At 38.3% G+C, this 17,831-nt stretch overlaps 1 protein-coding gene across 2 annotated transcripts; it reads left to right on the top strand.

Moving 5' to 3' along the window:
* Positions 560 to 17,480, top strand: LOC109225973 (histone-lysine N-methyltransferase EZA1). 2 transcript variants are annotated; one of them, XM_019390779.1, is made up of 18 exons: positions 560 to 666; positions 1,236 to 1,328; positions 2,095 to 2,366; positions 3,061 to 3,222; positions 4,198 to 4,282; positions 4,470 to 4,625; positions 4,705 to 4,752; positions 4,828 to 4,899; positions 5,462 to 5,579; positions 5,704 to 6,103; positions 7,618 to 7,762; positions 8,914 to 9,134; positions 9,603 to 9,734; positions 10,660 to 10,747; positions 10,843 to 10,890; positions 10,988 to 11,116; positions 16,767 to 16,844; positions 16,914 to 17,480. In XM_019390779.1, exons 1-18 carry the CDS (start codon positions 619 to 621, stop codon positions 17,103 to 17,105), a joined length of 2,487 nt encoding a protein of 828 aa, XP_019246324.1. In that variant the 5' UTR covers positions 560 to 618; the 3' UTR covers positions 17,106 to 17,480. The 2 variants fall into 2 exon arrangements, with proteins under 2 accessions (XP_019246324.1, XP_019246330.1); XM_019390785.1 differs by lacking the exons at positions 560 to 666; positions 1,236 to 1,328 and having other exon boundaries at positions 2,286 to 2,366; positions 3,042 to 3,222; positions 16,914 to 17,479.

Genomic DNA, 17,831 nt, shown 5'->3' with positions numbered 1-17,831 from the left:
ATATATATATATATATATAATTTAAAAACAACATATAAAAGAAATTTAAAAATACACACACACACACATATATATATATATATATATATATATATATATATATATATATATCAATTATTATTACAATATCAGTTACAAATATATGATTAGTAATTAATATATTTTGAAGAAACAATATATATCTTAAATGTCAAATTTAATATTATTAATAACGGCATATATTTGTTAATCTTAACTTTATATTTAAAATTTATTTTAACCGTATAATTATACGTTGTGTAACTAAACAATATACTTGTAATTAAATTATAATTATATTGTAACAAACAAATAAATTATCGTAATTACAATTAATAATTACATCAATTCCAATTATTCGGTGGCTTTACCCTAAATAAAGCTAATTTTGAGCTTCTTGCCAAGATATGTTTTTACTATTTTCTTACCCAAGGTTTATTAATTTAACTTTATCTTCGGGTTTCATGTCACAGTCAGCAGTATCCACGTAAGTCTCCTCTCACTTGGCTACTCTACTCTTCCTTAATTCTTCTTCAAATAATACTTCCACTTTCCTAATGTTAACGTTGTTTCTGAAATATCTACAGACAACACTTTTTCATGATCTCCTCCACCTCTATGTCCCCTGAATCTGCCGCCATCGCCACTGTCAGTCCCTTTTATGTACTTTTTCATTCTGAGTTGAATTGGTTTTAAGTTAATTAAGTTCTTGTCAGTTCATCATATAAGTCTCCTATTTGCACCCCCTTCTGCTCCGATCATCTTGTTTATCGATCTTCTCTTGTGGGGTATTTGAAATTCTTAAATTCTATTGAAGTAAAACATGCTTTTTCTTGTAAATTTTCCTTACTCCAATTGATGAGAAAACAGGGGGAAAACAAATCATGTGTTCTTGTTTGCTGGTCTTTTATAAAGTAGTTTGCTTTACAACTATGTCTAATTGCTTTAATTTTACAATTGAATTTGAAAATTACTTTTTTCTAGCTAATGATCTATTGCCCTCATCTTGTTGAGTGAAATCATGGGCTATGAGTTTCTCTCGTTTGCACCCCTTTTTGCTATTTTGATGTGATCAAATAATTTGGGCCTATTTTCGGTAATTTAGTGAGGTCTGAACTTTTCTTTATTCAATCAATTTTAGATGAGTACTTGTTTGTGTTTCTTTTTGGCTATATAATCAGGCAATAGATGAAACCTTTATCTTTCTAAATTGACAGATGTCCTATGGAGAACATGAAAGAGATTCTCTAACGTACAGACTCAATCAGCTGAAAAGGCAAATTCAGGCAGACAGAGTTCTTTCGGTTAGGGTACGTGTTCTATTGCATTCTTCTATTTTCTAGACTATTGTGTATTCAACACTTAACTGTATTTCTGCTGATATCATAGCAAGCATACGAATCGGCTTGTGCGTTTCGCTGATACTTTTCATCTCTTTCTCTTTTTGTTTAATAGCGTTTGCACTCAAATGGATTTTTCTTTTCTGAAGATCTTTGTTATTTAATTCTTCCTTGATCAAAGAAATTAGTGACGAATTTCTATTTTGTAATTACCAATTGGAAGACTTTTGAGTGGAAATTTCAAAATTTTAAAGTGGAAAATTGAACGTACGCGCTGTCAGTTTGTTGATGTGTATATATATACACACATATATATATATGTATGCATATGTATGATGGAAATTACATAAAGGCTGGTTCTTTGTGCTTAAAGAGGATGATCGATTCATACTCCTAGAATCGAGTCAGATAACAAATTGTTTCCGGAATTTGATGCATCAAATATATCTCAGTTAGGATGGAAAAAGGGTTGTATAGGATGGTCAAAAGATGGCTTTGGTATACAAAGGGCCTAATATTTGGTACTTGAGAAACAAAACATCAATAAAGTAACTGTATTTGAAATGAAGAACACGGAGAAGGTTATGTGACCCAATAAAAGGAAACATCAACTTTCCTTGTTCTCATTGCGCGACTGTGCTGTGCTATGCCATATGAATTTCCCTTTGGAATTCCCACGCCATAATTAAAAGAAAGAAGGACAAAAGATTGGCTGACCATGCTTGTTTCTGTGTAGGACAAACATGAAGAAAACAAAAGGAAGCTAGAAAATCATGTTTCTGAGCTTCTTTTATTGGCTACGTCAAGGAGGGATACTATGAATAACTCTGGGACTGGAAAAATGCTTTCTTTAAGAATAGCAGATCCCCACTGTAAAGTTGGCGGACTTCTTCAAGGATCAGGAGACAGGGAGTACGCTAATGGAGAGGAAGTTGTATCTTCAACAACTGCCAAGCTTCCCGTTGTTGAGAAGATTCCACCATATACCACTTGGATCTTTTTAGACAGGTGTGTGATAATCATAGTTATATCAAGTCCAATACTGTAGAAGCAAGTCCATAGAAGAGGACACTTAGAAAAGGAATTCTAAAAAAATAACGTTGTTTGACTCTCGAAATTTGAATACCATCACATAAATTGGGACAGAGAGAGTATTACTTATGTGGAAGTGGAACAGAAAGAGGAAGCTGGATAAAGATGATAGATCTTTGAGGTATCAGCTACATTAGATAGCCTTTTGTATATCGTGAGAACCTGAAATCTACTGTTCCGCCAGTATAAGGCTTAATTAGAAGCATATCTGAATTTGCATCTTTTTCTTTTTTTCTTCTTTTGGACACAACACTTCCACAACAAGCTTGAGATAGAACCCTTGACCTTTGTCATGGATTTTTTTTTCCGTTTAGCATCTATTTTGGTGATAATTTACCATCAACAGCTGCAGTTTCACTCTGAAGTCTTTAAAGCAGCTCCACAATAAATTGGGAGGGAAACTATTTTTCAGTAGTATCATTCATCCATTGTCATGTGTTGAAGCTAATCTTGTTCATCATGCTTTTTCCACTGTTCTTTAGTTGAGTTCTTTTGTTAAGGCCAAGAGTTGCAGCTTTAGACTTGCTTGTGGCTATGATTATACTTTCTTCTTATTCAAAATGAGGATTTTATTTGCTCTTTGTTCTCAAGTCTTCTTCAAAAAGCACAGAAATCAAAGAATGGCTGAAGACCAATCAGTAGCTGGGAGAAGGCGGATATATTATGACCAGCATGGTAGCGAGGCACTAATCTGCAGTGACAGCGAGGAAGATATTGCAGAACCAGAGGAAGAGAAACGTGATTTCTCCGAGGGGGAGGACAAAATTCTGTGGTGAGTTCAGATAATACAGTATGTACTATAGCTTCATAAAACATTCGCACTTTGCCGTTTTTCATTTATTTTAGCAGATTTTTGCTTCAGTGTCAAAGAGAAAAACTGACTATAGGCTGATCTGAAGAGTTGGAATTTATTTAATTTATTCTTCTCCAACAGTGTTGTTCACTTACTGCTTAGTGCTTACATAGGGAAGGTTTGTACAAGAATTCTGCAACTGGGAGTTTATCCGCGGATCCTCTTTCCCATTTTCTTTTTAATTTTAAATTTCCTCTGGCTAGAATTTGAAGAGTTATCTTGTTGCTTTTCCTAGATAATACAGATGCACAGCACAATTTTTCTGTGCATCTCTGTTCTTGTACTGTTTCTTTGTCCATATATTTCCTTGATTTTTAGCTCTGTTAAGTGAAGGGATGATCAGAGAGTCATAGCTCACATGGGTAAAGAAAAATACTCCCGCTATCCCATGACATTTTAAAAATACTTCAATAAGAAAACATTGTGATCTGTATCTCTTTTAGTAGCTCTAAATATTTGGTTTTTATTTCAATAAAAATCAATGTTTAGAATCACACCAAAAATTAGATGCTTTGACTCTCATACTCCAAACCAATCTCTCTTTTTGGCATGGAGGAAGTATGATTTTACTGTTCTAAGTAGTTAGGTTGACGGATGATTTCTCATCCTGTCCTATCCCCAGTACTGCAGTAGCCTGGGCTTATTGCCCTGCTTCTTTTCCTTGGATAGAATAGTTAATGTTTATGTAGGCTGCTGAGCACCCTCAGTTGAACTAGAAGTCCTACATTTAGCCAACTGGAGGGAGTTGCACTCATGCTAGCTCCCCGAACTGAAAGGGTATAGCTGCAGTCTGCAGATTTCAGACAGAAAATGCATTTTGCAGTGTTTGTCAGCTTACTTCTTTTTGGTATCTCCAAGGGCCATCTTAAATTCAATTTTTTGGGATTTGTGTAGGATGGCTTCTCAGGAGTTTGGGCTTAGCGAAGAAGTTCTGGACATCTTGACCCATTATGTTGGAGGCACCTCTTCTGAAATCCTGGTAAACTGAGTTGGTGCTGTAATTGGGTAATGAACTTGTTACATGTTTTGGTTACCATGTTTATGCGTGTTTGATGTGCTCACATGTGGAGGCTTGTATCTAGATATTTCATGGTTATCTTGTTAGTGGCTATCTGTGAAACCATTTTGTATATAATCTTGTTTGTGTTTGTTTGTTCGTTTATTAGGAGCACTGTAATCTGCTTGTGGAAAAACATCAAAATACAGACAGCAAAAGCTTGAAAGATTCTGGAAAAAGTGGACTTGGAGGGAACATATTTCTGGACAAAAGCCTTACTGCTGCTTTAGATTCTTTTGATAACCTTTTCTGTCGCCGCTGTCTGGTATGCGATTGAAATTTGTTCTTTTTTAGCTGATACAGAAGCTAAATGTGTTTTTATTTGGTTCCCTGTACTAAAACAGGTCTTTGACTGCCGTCTGCATGGTTGTTCACAAATTTTTATTGATGCTGTAAGTATAATTGCTTGTCCAGCTTTTTCTATTGAATTTGTATATGCAAATCTGAAAGAGTCTTTCATTTGGCAGAGTGAAAAACAGTGCTATTCATCTGATTCTGAATATGATGGAAAACCTTGCAGTGACCAGTGTTATCTTAAGGTATTTTTTAAATATTTATAGAAGTGAAGAGGTCATACTTTTTTAAGTTCGGATTACCCCTTAATGTGTCATTGACTTGGATTTTTTTTAGATAACTTTTGTTCTTGAGGTACTTCGGAATATTTATGGTTCTAGTTCCTAAATTTATTCAACTAAGCAGCTTTGCTTTTTCGATAAGTACCTCGGCATCTCTGCGTTTTAAGTACCCAGCATCTCTGCTTTTTCGATAAGTACCTCAGCATCTCTGCTCTTACCATATAACTTTTGTATTAGCTGGTTTGCTAGCTTTTGAGCTGATCGTAGAATGCCAAGTGATTTTGCTACTTTGTTTACTCTCTGCGGAGTTAGTGCTCTTAAACATACATCTTTTAAAGGCTTTTAACATCCATTTTGATTTTGATTTTTTTCCTTGCTATTACCATAATCAGTTCATTTCGTAACACTTGCCACTACTACTGACTGTCATTCTCATTTGCTACCTTGCTCTTCCCCTTTTTACCCCTCTTACTTTTTCACTCACTTTCACCTTTTTATTTGGGACAACTTCATTTTGCTCTTATAGGTAAAAGGTGTGACAAACCAGATTAAATATTCAACTGCAGATCCACCGCAACAGTCCGAAAAGACCACTTCAGAAGTGGGAGGTACTTCTGTGGCCACTGAAAGAGCTGGAGATCGAGGTGACAATGAGATTCACACACTTTTGATGACAGATCACTTTTGCTGATCTTTTCTTGTCTTGACTATAACATTTGAAATTACCTGCTGATGGTTCCCCTTGCGCATGTCTCATTGTCACAACAGAGGAGCACACTGATAGCAAAATGACGCACGGCGCATCAGATTCTATATATGCAACTTTAGAGAAGCCAGATCTGGTTTCAGATGACCAACAAGATTCGTCTTGTAAGAGAAGGAAATTATCACTACCTACTGCTGTTAGTGTGGCAGCAGAAGATGGATATGACAGCAATGAGACGTCTATTATCGCCAAAGATCATGTACCACAGTCACAAGCACCAGATCAGTCTGGCAATAATAATGGTGCTTCTTTGCATAAGGCTGGGGACAATGTCAGGAATGAAGGAGAAGACACTAAAATGGAAACTGTGAAGCAAGCATCCTACTCGAAAAATATACCTGAATGGAGACCCCTAGAGAAAGAACTGTACTCGAAGGGGATAGAGATTTTTGGGAGAAACAGGTATGGCATTTTAATTAATTTTGGTTCTTTCTCAATAAAAGAATTACAATTATTTTACATTAGAATAGGATGATATCATCAGTAGTAAGAAATTCATGTCCAAGTGAATTACACTAGGTTTTTGCTTTTCATGTCAATATCATCTGGTAAGGTAGCTGTTTCTTGTTGCCCGCAGACCGAAGAGTGAGAGGTTAAATGGTAAAAACAAAAGGAGTCTTTCTGAGTCTTCACATGTCACTTGGTAAATTTGGGAGTACTCAGGTCAGTAGTAACATACCCTTAAACTTTACAACCCCATGCAATCTATTTCCTCCACATGCAAAGGATATGTCAGACACAAAATAAAAACTGTCTGCCCATCTCTTCTGGCTACAGACACTAGTGTTGCAAGCCGGCATCTGGGAAATTTGTCTTAAGATTCAAAGCTCCACATTCGTTGTGCTCAATAAAAGGATTTCCATATGTGTAGACGTTGCTCTTGTTTTTGTGTCTCCCATCCATTTCAAACAATCCTTTCCTGGGGCTTCCAAATAACAAATCCTCATTTTTCTCACATTTTATAGTTGCTTGTAATAATTTCCGATGGAGGCCTTTCATATAGTTCTACAGGCAATACATATCATGTTCCAAGTGACTACTCTTGTACCATCCGGCACCATTTTTGGGAGCCACCTTTATGGTGCTGATTAAGCTTTGGGATTCAAAAGCGCACATGTCCTCGTGAGAAACCATGGGCAATTGAGGATAGGTGAAAGTTCAGGGGAAAAAAATGAGTTGGTCAGTGGGCTAGGTACAGGAAATGGCTTTAGCTGTACTACATTTTCTGGGAACATCATGCTATGTTGAATTATATTTTACATAAGTACTATTGATATCTTTCTGGGACCCCGCGCATAGGGAGAGCTTAGTGCACCGGGCTGCCCTTTTTTTTTACTGTTGATATCTCTCGGGCAATAAACAATTTGAAGGTGACCAAGTGATTAGATGGTTTTTGGAGTCTTTTCACTTGTATTATTGTGAGAAATGAGGCGGAATTGAACTCGAGGAGATTTATTTAGCTGTCACTTTAATTATGATATTCCATTCTATAAAGACCATATGTTAGCTAGTCAAAGTTGTTGTCGATTCTTTCTATGCCAAGATTAGTTGCTGAAATTTCCTCAGTATCAATAAGTCAGTCAATCAGAAAAGTGGAAGTAGGGGACATCATCTTTTTGCTAGGCTTTCAGACATCTTTTCAAAAGAGTTCTTTTTTGCCATGTTACGAGAAAAGGAAGCACCTACACCATATTTTAGTACATTAGTCCCTCTATGTTGAGAAATCTGCCATACTTTTTATGCAAATCATATTCTAGCCCCCCCCCCCCCCCTCCCTCTTTGACCATGCTTCTTGAGTACATGGAGTGGATTACGTGTTGGTAACAGATTCTTTTTGGATTATCTTTGGTCAAGTGTATCTCAAATCATATTGTCATGTCAATATGCCAGCTCTAATAATATTTCATGCATTGCAGTTGCCTCATTGCTAGGAACTTACTTCCTGGCTTGAAATCTTGTTTGGAGGTATCCTCTTACATGGATGACGGAGCACCAGCGCGACGTGGAGGCTCTGCTAGCTTGTTTTCTGAGGATAATGGGAAAACCGACATGGATTACATGGTTTGTGCTCGTTTCGACGTGCCTAACTATTTTCTTGATGCTTTGGTCCAAAGATGGTAATACATGAATTTTCATATTCCTTAGACTTTGAAAAGACTGAGAAGTTCTTGTGGTACACAGGTTTGGGAACAGAGCATTTCTCTATTTGATAATTGGGTGTTTGGGACTGTGTGTGTATTCTTAACAACAGTCTGTATGCTGATATTTTCCAATCCAAGGAGAAGTGGATATTGTTATCTGGATTGTTAGTCTTTTCTTTAAATCCTAAAATGGAAAAAGTTCTCCCTACAACATGATGAACTTAAATCCAAGAATAATTTTAAAAAGTTAATCCAATTGCAAAACCATTTATTACGTTGCTTTGAAGTCCATGTCCATATTTTTGTGCGATAAATTATAATACAGGCCCTCTTTAATCACACTTCATAATCTACTTAATTATTTATATTATCTAAAAAACTAATTCATGTACTGTAGTATAGTCTAGCACTGTATCATCTTAGCAACAACAAGACAAGAGTAAAGCAAGTATAATCTACTTATTTTTGTTCAAATATATTTAGAGGTAAAGTACTTGACCAGAGGACAGACTTGTAATTTCAGTCAATAATTTGGACAAAGTAGTCTGAACAGACTGTTCCAGGCTATCAGCCTTGTAATAAGGGGGGAAAAAGGTGGCATGGATCTTTTGGTGTTTATCAAACCTTGTTGACTGTTATAAACATCTGGAGCAGCAGGCAGTTCTACTTTCTAACATTCTGTACTCTCTTTTAATATTTTATTAGAATTGGGTAGCTGCTGTTAAAAAAAAAAATGGCATTTCTCTAGCCAGAGTAAGATATTTTCATGTGCAGAAGGAAGAATCATTACTTCTACTTCATTTTTGAAGCGCAGAATGATGCACAAGTTCATTTATGAAGTTGAGAAACTAGGATTTTCTTCTTTGAAAATTGATGCATATATGAGAATATTATTTCTCTTGAATTTCTCATGCTATAAATGAGAACATACTTTGTATAGGGGTGCTGCTGGAATTGAGAAGGCTCAAGCAGCTTATTTTACTTTTGTTAGCATTCAACCCTCCTAAGTTGAGTTTGAGTCACTTCCTTCATGGTTTATATCCATCTAATTTGATGTATTTGGATATTTAGGAGCCAGATATGCCAACAAAATCACGTTTTCTTCGTAGAAGAGGCAGAACACGGAAGCTCAAATATTCCTCAAAGTCTGCTGGGCATCCCTCAATGTGGAGACGAATTGCAGATGGAAAGAATCAATCCTGTATACAATATAATCCATGTGGATGCCAGCCTGTTTGTGGAAAGAATTGTCCTTGTTTACAGAACGGTACTTGCTGCGAAAAGTACTGTGGGTATGTTAAGCTTTTGAAGTTATCAAACGATGATTTTGTCTTTGACCTGTTAAGTCAGATGCTTCTCTAGTCTACCTCTTTTTTCTCTTTTTTTTCTTTTTTTAACTAACTTTATACCCTCCTGTAAAGCTTGCGCTCTTGCATCCTCCCCTCCTGGATGCATGGTGGTTCTGCTTGATGTTACGAATGAATAATTCGTGCTCACTACAGTTGAAAGTGGGTGCAGTGCATCAATTTTTTGTCGCATCTATTCTAAATTGAACTTCAGTAAAGTTGGATAGGACTTGATAAACAAGAACTGTTATGTCCTCAATTGCATTAATTGTTGTATGGAAGACTGCAGCTTGATATCCTTGACTTCGTTCGTTATTGGAACAGTCTTTTAACTTAATGCTTGCTCAGTGTTTGTTCACTTTACAATATTATTTCAGGAACTTATTATCTCTCATATCTCTTCTTCCATTTCAGTTGCTCAAAAAGCTGTAAAAATCGTTTCCGTGGATGCCACTGTGCGAAGAGTCAATGCAGAAGCAGACAATGTCCATGTTTTGCTGCTGGACGTGAATGTGATCCAGATGTTTGCCGCAATTGTTGGGTTAGGTAATGATATTGGGCTTAACACACGTCATTATTGATACCTTTAGTGGATCATTATAAAGGCTGATGATTTACACTAATCAGTTTGATATTGCGATGGATAATCAAGATTTTGGAAATTGTAGTTGAAAGTAGATAAAACACTACTCAAACCTGTACGTGTAAGTAGATCAAACCTCGAACCTATTCATTGTGGTTTTAGTTTCCGGAAGTGTCTCTAGTACATGGTGATACTTCTACTAGCAGAACCTTTTTGACAACTCCCTTGGTTGAATTTTTTTAATATTCACTACTCCCTCTGTTTCATATTGTTTGAAGTAGTTTGGGACTCGGCACGGAGTTTAAGAAAAAAGAAGAAGACTTTTGAAAGTTGTGGTCTTAAAAGCTTAAGGGGTAAAAGGTTTGTGGGGCCATGCCATTTGTGTGGCTATAAAAGCTTCTCATTAAGGGCAAAAAGGGTAAAATGAAGAGTTTAAAGTTGAATTATTTTCAAATTTAGAAATGTGTCATTTATTTTGGAACAGACTAAAAAGGAAAGTACCTCATTTAATATGAAACGGAGGGAGTATCACGAACATTGACGTCTAGGAACTGTTGTGACACCACCGGTGATCAATTCATCCAAAACTAGGTTCTCTTGTGAATTATTTGATCGATCACCTTATGAAAAACTTTATGGATGTTTCATCTTTATGGCCTGTTATGCTAAGGGGCCAAAACTATAATTCCTCCAATCTCTTGAGCATCTTTAATAGACTTTATTTTTTCGTGTTGTGAAGTTTTAGGCTATTTGTAGTTAGAGAAGCATCACAAGGCTGAAGTGCTTGTTTTCATGTTGGTTCCAAATAGTTATGTAGTTGAAAGCTAAACTGTAGCCTCTGAATTCACTCATGTATTTCTTCTTGAAATATTGATACACACTTTGCAGCTGTGGTGATGGGTCATTGGGTGAACCTCCTCGACAAGGAGAAGGTCAATGTGGTAACATGAGGCTCCTCCTAAGGCAGCAGCAAAGGGTCCGGCCATTTTAGGGATTTCAGTCACTTCTATTATTGAACTTTGTTTTTTTAATTTTCTCCTTTTCTCAATCTGGCTTGCCTCGTTCCAACAGATTCTGCTTTCAAAATCTGAAATTGCTGGATGGGGAGCCTTTCTGAAGGTAGCCGAAATCCTGTGTGATACACTTGCTTCATAAGCTACTATTATAAAGTGTTAATAAACTAATTTGTATAATCTTTTTTTCTTTTTGTACCTAGAATCCTGTTAACAAAAATGATTACCTCGGAGAATATACTGGTGAAATAATTTCTCATCAAGAAGCAGATAGACGGGGGAAAATATATGATCGTGCAAATTCGTCATTCCTTTTCGACTTAAACGATCAGGTGAGCGTTGCTAATTCTTTGAGAGAATCTAGTTTTCCCTTATAATGCGAAATCTGAATCGGGGTAGCAGTCTGAAAGCGGACGAGCTAACTAATACATAAGTATATAGAGCTGAGCGAGTAAGTTTCTGCTTGGTTTTTTAAAAGATGGGGCAGCAAAAAGATTTAAACTATTGATTGAAAATGTCTCATCTTTTTTATTAAACATAGAGGGCTTTAAATAGCCAACTTGAGAACATAATCTGCGGAAAAATCTGCATAAGAAGAATTTAAAAAACCCAAAATATCTCAACAAACCTAAAAAATCTAACAGAAATTTAAATTCAAAAAAGTAAATTTATCCTAAAACTAAGCTCACTTATTATGCTAAAAAAAATGCAACTGTAACTGAATCAAATCATCAACACTTCAACTTTGCTTTAGTTTCTCTAAAACAATTGCTCCTTCTCAATTACTGCTTCTGTTGTTTGTGCTTGAGGATTGTGTTGAGCGTCTTTGAACTTACACACTTTTGTAACATGGCCTGTTTGTTTGCAAATACCACATATTGCATCATGTCTCCACCAACAAAATTTTTCTTGGTGTGTTTTCTTTTTGCAATATTTGCAAAGAGGTAATTGACCTTTTCTTTTTTATTTTGTGCATAAAAAGCACCTATAGTAACCATTTCTTGTCTATATGCTCTTCTTTGTTCTTGTGCTTGAAGAGCACTTATTAGTTCTGCAACAGAGATGGTAGAGAGATCTTTAGACTCTTCTAGAGAAGAAATTTTGGACTCGAATATCTCTAGAACCGTCACAAGAATTTTTCATCTATTCTGTCATCTTTGAAATCCTCACCAAGCAACCTAATTCTATTAACAATAGAAGAAATCCTATCAGAATACCTAGTGATAATCTCGTCTTCTTGTATTCTAAGAGATTCGAAATCCCTTTTCAAATTTATCTGCATTTGTCTTACTCGGTCACTTCCTTAGTACTCCTTTTTAAGCTTTTCCCAAGCTTCTTTTGTTGTCTCACATTCAATGATTTTAGAAAAAATTGAATCTGCAACTGAATTTTGAATCACAGTTTTGGCTTTGTATTTTTTGGTTCTCTTCTGAATGATTTTTAATTTGGGCAAGAGTAGGATATGCAGGGCGTGATTGCAATGGTCTACCTTCCATTACAACTTCCCATAAATCATAGGCTTCAAGATATGATTTCATTTTCACTGACCAAATCTGATAGTTTTCACCGGTGAAAGTTTGTGGGGCATTCAAAGAGAGACTGCTGCTTGCCTTGTTTGAAAATGGGTTTTAAAAATTGATATTGGTTAAAAATGATTTGAAAATGGTACTTTGGAAGAACTCACAGATCCCGTAAGACCAATGACGCTCTTGATACCGCTGTTGGGATTTTTAAAAGATGGGGCAGCAAAAAGATTTAAAGCATTGATTGAAAATGTCTTATCTTTTTTATTAAACATAGAGGGCTTTAAATAGCCCAACTTGAGAACATAATCTGCAGGTGTCAGGGGGTGGGACGTAGGCAAGGGAGGTAAGGGGCACAAGGGTGCCTATAGGTTGAGAATTGGGTCATGGAACATAGGTACATTGACGGGTAAGTCTATAGAGCTGGCGAAGATCCTTCAGAAGAGGGAGGTCAATATAACGTGTGTCCAAGAGACTCGGTGGGTAGGATCGAGGGCGAGGAATGCAGACGAGTATAAGCTGTGGTACTCTGGAGTCTTGAGGGGTAAGAATGGTGTAGGCATTTTGGTGGACAGGGAACTTAGAGAGTCTGTGGTAGAGGTTAGGCGGGTGAATGATAGGTTAATGTCTATTAAGTTGGTGGTTGGAGAGTGCACCTTAAATGTCGTTAGTGCGTATGCGCCGCAAGCGGGCTTGGATGAGGAGGTCAAGAGGTGCTTCTAGGAGGGGTTGGATGAGATTGTGCGTAGTATTCCGCCTGCTGAGGTTATTTATAGGAGGGGATTCAATGGTCATATTGGGTCGACTGCAGGCGGCTATGGCGAGGTGCATGGTGGCTTCGGTTTTAGGGATAGGAACGCTGGAGGTACTTCGCTGTTGGATTTCGCAAAGGCATTTGAGCTAGTGATTGCTAACTCTAGTTTTCCAAGGGAGGTAAGGGGCACAAGGGTACCTATAGGTTGAGAATTGGGTCATGGAACATAGGTACATTGACGGGTAACTCTATAGAGCTGGCGAAGACCCCAGATTGACTATCTTCTCCTTAGAAAGTGCAACAGAGGGTTGTCTAAGGATTGCAAGGTCATCTCAGGTGGGACTTTCGCGACGCAGCACAGGCTCTTGGTGATAGACATCGGTATTATGATGAAGAGGAAGAAGAGGACTGCACGAGGTCGACCGAGGATCAGGTGGGGAGCCCTGACTAATGATAAAGCTCAGGAGTTGGAAGGGAGGCTATCGGCTGTGGGAGCCTGGAGGAGTAGTGGGGACGCGAGCCTTATATGGTCGACGACGGGATTATATACGGGAGGCAGCGAGAGAGGTGTTGGGAGTCTCGAAGGGTTACGCTGGCGGGCACAAAGACGACTGGTGGTGGAATGAAGTGGTCCAAGGTAAAGTGGAAAGCGAAGAAGGCGGCGTACCTGAAGTTAGTAGGGAGCACATGCGAGGTAGAGGGGAGTGCGAGCAGGGAGAGGTATAAAGTAGCTGGGAAGGAGGCGAAACTGGCGGTCACGGAGGCTAAGACTGCGGCTTTTAGTCGTCTGTACGAGGAACTAGGGGCCAAAGGCGGGGAGAAGAAATTATTCTGGCTGGCCAAGGCGAGAGAGAGGAAGGCTCGGGATTTGAACCAAGTCAGGTGCATCCAAGACGAGGACGGTAGAGTATTGATGGGAGAGGCCCAGATTAAGCGGAGATGGCAGACTTATTTTCATAAACTTCTGAATGAAGAAGGGGATAAGGATATTGTGCTAGGCGAGTTGGGGCATTCCGAGAGCCACTGCAATTTTGGGTACTGTAGGCCCATCAAGGTTGGGGAGGTCGTGGGGGCTATGCATAAGATGAGCAGGGGCAGAGCTACCGGGCCTGACGAGATTCCGGTAGAATTTTGGAGGTGTGTAGGTAGAGCAAGTTTGGAGTGGCTGACTAGGTTGTTTAATGTTAATTTCAGGACGAAGAGGATGCCAGACGAGTGGAGGTGGAATACGGCGGTTCCGTTGTACAAGAACAAAGGTGACATCCAGAGTTGCAACAATTATAGGGGTATCAAATTATTGATTTGGGAGAGGGTAGTAGAAGCGAGGGTGAGGAGGACGGTGTCTGTATCAGACAACCAGTTCGGGTTCATGCCGGGTCGTTCTACTTTGGAAGCTATCCACCTTATTAGGAGGTTGGTGGAACAGTACAGGGATAGGAAGAAGGATATGCACATGGTGTTTATTGATCTGGAGAAAGCGTATGACAAGGTTCCTAGAGAGATTTTTTGGAGATTCCTAGAGGCTAAAGATGTGGCGGTTGCTTACATTAGGTCGATTAAGGACATGTATGATGGAGCTAAGACTCGGGTTAGGACAGTGGGAGGCGACTCTGAGCATTTTCCGTTTGTTATGCGTTACACCAAGTATCTGCGCTCAGCCATTCTTGTTTGCTCTGGTGATGGACGCACTGACACACCATGTTCAAGGAGAGGTGCCATGTATGTTATTCGCTGATGACATTGTTTTGATTGACTAGACGCGGAGTGGCGTTAACGAGAGGCTGGAGGTTTGGAGACAGGCCCTTGAGTCTAAGGATTTCAAGTTGAGCAGGACGAAAACGGAATATCTTAAGTGCAAGTTTAGTGCCGAGCCGAGAGAAGCGGGCATGGACGTGAGGCTTGGATCACAAGTCATTTCCAAGAAAGGCAGTTTCAAGTACCTTGGGTCGGTTATCCAGGGGCATGGGGAGATCGACAAGGATGTCACACATCGTATAGGGATGGATGAAATGGAGGTTAGCATCTGGAGTCCTGTACGACAAGAAAGTGCCTTCGCTACTCAAAGATAAGTTTTATAGAGCGGTGGTTAGGCCGGCCAGGTTGTATGGGCTGAGTGTTGGCCAGTTAAGAACTCACATACCCAGAAGATGAAAGTAGCAGAAATGAGGATGTTGAGGTGGATGTGCGGGAACACTAGGATGGATAAGATTAGGAATGAAGATATTCGGGAGAAGGTGGGCGTGGCTCCTATTGAGTACAATATGCGAGAAGCGAGGCTCAGATGGTTCGGGCACGTTCAGAGGAGCTTGGATGCCCCGGTAAGGAGGTGCGAGCGGTTGGCGTTGGTGGCAACGAGGAGAGGTAGAGGGGGGCCTAAGAAGTATTGGGGAGAGGTGATCAGGCGGGATATGGCGAGGCTTCAGATCTCCGAGGACATGGCACTCGATAGGAAGCTGTGGAGGTCGAGCATTAAGGTTGTAGGTTAGGAGGTAGTTGAGCATATTTAGTCTACCAGTGTGAGGCTAGGCTGATAGGATTTAGTCTTAGACTGCTAGTGGTCAGTGTTGTGTTTACACTACTCTTCCTTTTTCATAGTGTCGGGCCTTATTTTCTGCTCCCTCCGTTCCAATTTATGTGAACCTGTTTGACTGGGCACGAAGTTTAAGAAAAAATGAAGACTTTTGAAATTTGTGGTCCTAACCAAGTCAAAAAGGGGTCCAGAGTATTTGTGTGGTTATAAAAGCTTCTCATTAAGGGTAGAATTGTAAGTTTAAGCTAAATTGTTTCCAAATTTAGAAAGGGATCATTCTTTTTGGAACGGACCAAAAAGAAAATAGGTTCACATAAACTGGAACGGAGGGAGTAGTTATTATTTATGTTTTCCATCTATTCACTGGTTTTTGTGATGTTATTATTTCCATGGTTTTTTAGTGATAGTACTGATATATTGTCACTTTTCGTCTTCTTGAGCCGAGGGTCTATCGGAAACGGCCTCTCTACCCCATCGGGGTAGAGGTAAGGTCTGCGTACACACTACCCTCCCCAGACCCTACTTGTGGGATTATACTGGGTCGTTGTTGTTGTTGTAAGAATTTAAAAAACCCAAAATATCTCAACAAACCTAAAAAATCTAACAGAAATTTAAATTCAAAAAGGTAGATTTATCCTAAAATTAAGCTAACTTATTATGCTAAAAAATGCAACAGTAACTGAAGCAAATCATCAACAGTTTCCTACCTTGTAAACCCTAGCAGGTATAGCTCTTATTTCCACAGTCTAGAAATTCTGGTTCCAAGTTGTTGTTACTCATTTTCAGTCATGAATTTGGTGCATTACAATTTTCAATTGCAAAATATCCAATTACTAACCTGTCATGTAATCTGGATTTACTTGTCATTCAAGTATGTTGGACTCTTCTACCTGTATGCCTGGTTTAATCAATCAGGAAACGATCAAAGACAAAAATATATGGCAACTAACTAATAAACATTCCTTTTGAGTTAATCCTGGGCTGGAGCTCAAAAACTAGACAAGTCCTTTCAACAAATTAAGTCTCCATTATTGTACTGTTTTTGGAGTGTTCTTGTAATCTAGAAGTCCTGTTGACGTTTCGGAGAAAAGCAGGTTATAACATCTTAAGCTAACTTGTTCAATTTTTGAGCTTTACTAAACATGTCATCTCCTGCTCTCCTATCTTTATTGCAGTATGTCCTTGATGCCTATCGGAAGGGAGACAAGCTAAAATTCGCCAATCACTCATCAAACCCGAACTGTTATGCAAAGGTACATATAATCCTAGTGTATTAGAGCTCAATAAAATACTTGACTTTGCTGATTTTGACATCTTTTTAGGTAATGCTGGTTGCTGGTGATCATCGAGTTGGCATATTTGCGAAGGAACATATTGAAGCTAGTGATGAGCTTTTCTATGATTACCGTTATGGTCCTGATCAAGCACCAATATGGGCTAGGAAACCTGAGGGCACAAAGAGAGATGATTTACCAGCGCCTCAAGGTCGAGCAAAGAAACACCAATCTCATTGAGACAGTGTTTTGTTCATCTCACCGGTTGTAACATAACCATTTCTGGAAGGTGTACCGCATCTCTTATATATAGATATAGTGTTATAGACGATTGTCACTATTTTTCTTTTTTGGGGGTTTCCGGTTATATTTAGTAATTATTATTCTAATAAGACATAGAGAGAGGCAGCACGGTGAACCGGCTAAATTGTAATAAGACATATACAAGTGGAGACAGGCTCCAGCTACGAATAAGTGGAAAATATAGAAAGAAACATGTATATATATATATATATATATATATATATACATTCACATGAACAGATAAAATAAATTGTTGGTGTTGGACACTAATGTTGTGTCTTGTAATAACATAGATTATGTAGATAATTTAGTTTCTTTCTTCTTTGTGGAACTATTTACTCTATTCAGAACCAATCTTGTTCCGAAACCCTCTTATAATTAGTTAGGGTTGTCAAAGCTCAAGACAAGACTTGATGAAGGTAGGGTTTGGCGTCTACCCCTACCTTGCTTATATATTAACTACTATTAGTACCCGCGCGGATGCGCGGACACTAATCATGTCAAATATTTAAGTTATTTGGATTGTATGTAAATAATTTTAAAATTTACACTTTCTCAGTAAATATTGATAATCATTGGATATTAGCTACATGAAAAAAATTAACCATTTCTTCTATTTTTCTTTTTTGATACCATTCTTGCCGGTGTCATTGGATCCTAAAA

Source organism: Nicotiana attenuata, chromosome 1 (genome assembly GCF_001879085.1).
Source record: "Nicotiana attenuata strain UT chromosome 1, NIATTr2, whole genome shotgun sequence".
Lineage (NCBI taxonomy): Eukaryota > Viridiplantae > Streptophyta > Magnoliopsida > Solanales > Solanaceae > Nicotiana > Nicotiana attenuata.
This window is presented reverse-complemented; position numbering and strand designations above follow the sequence as displayed.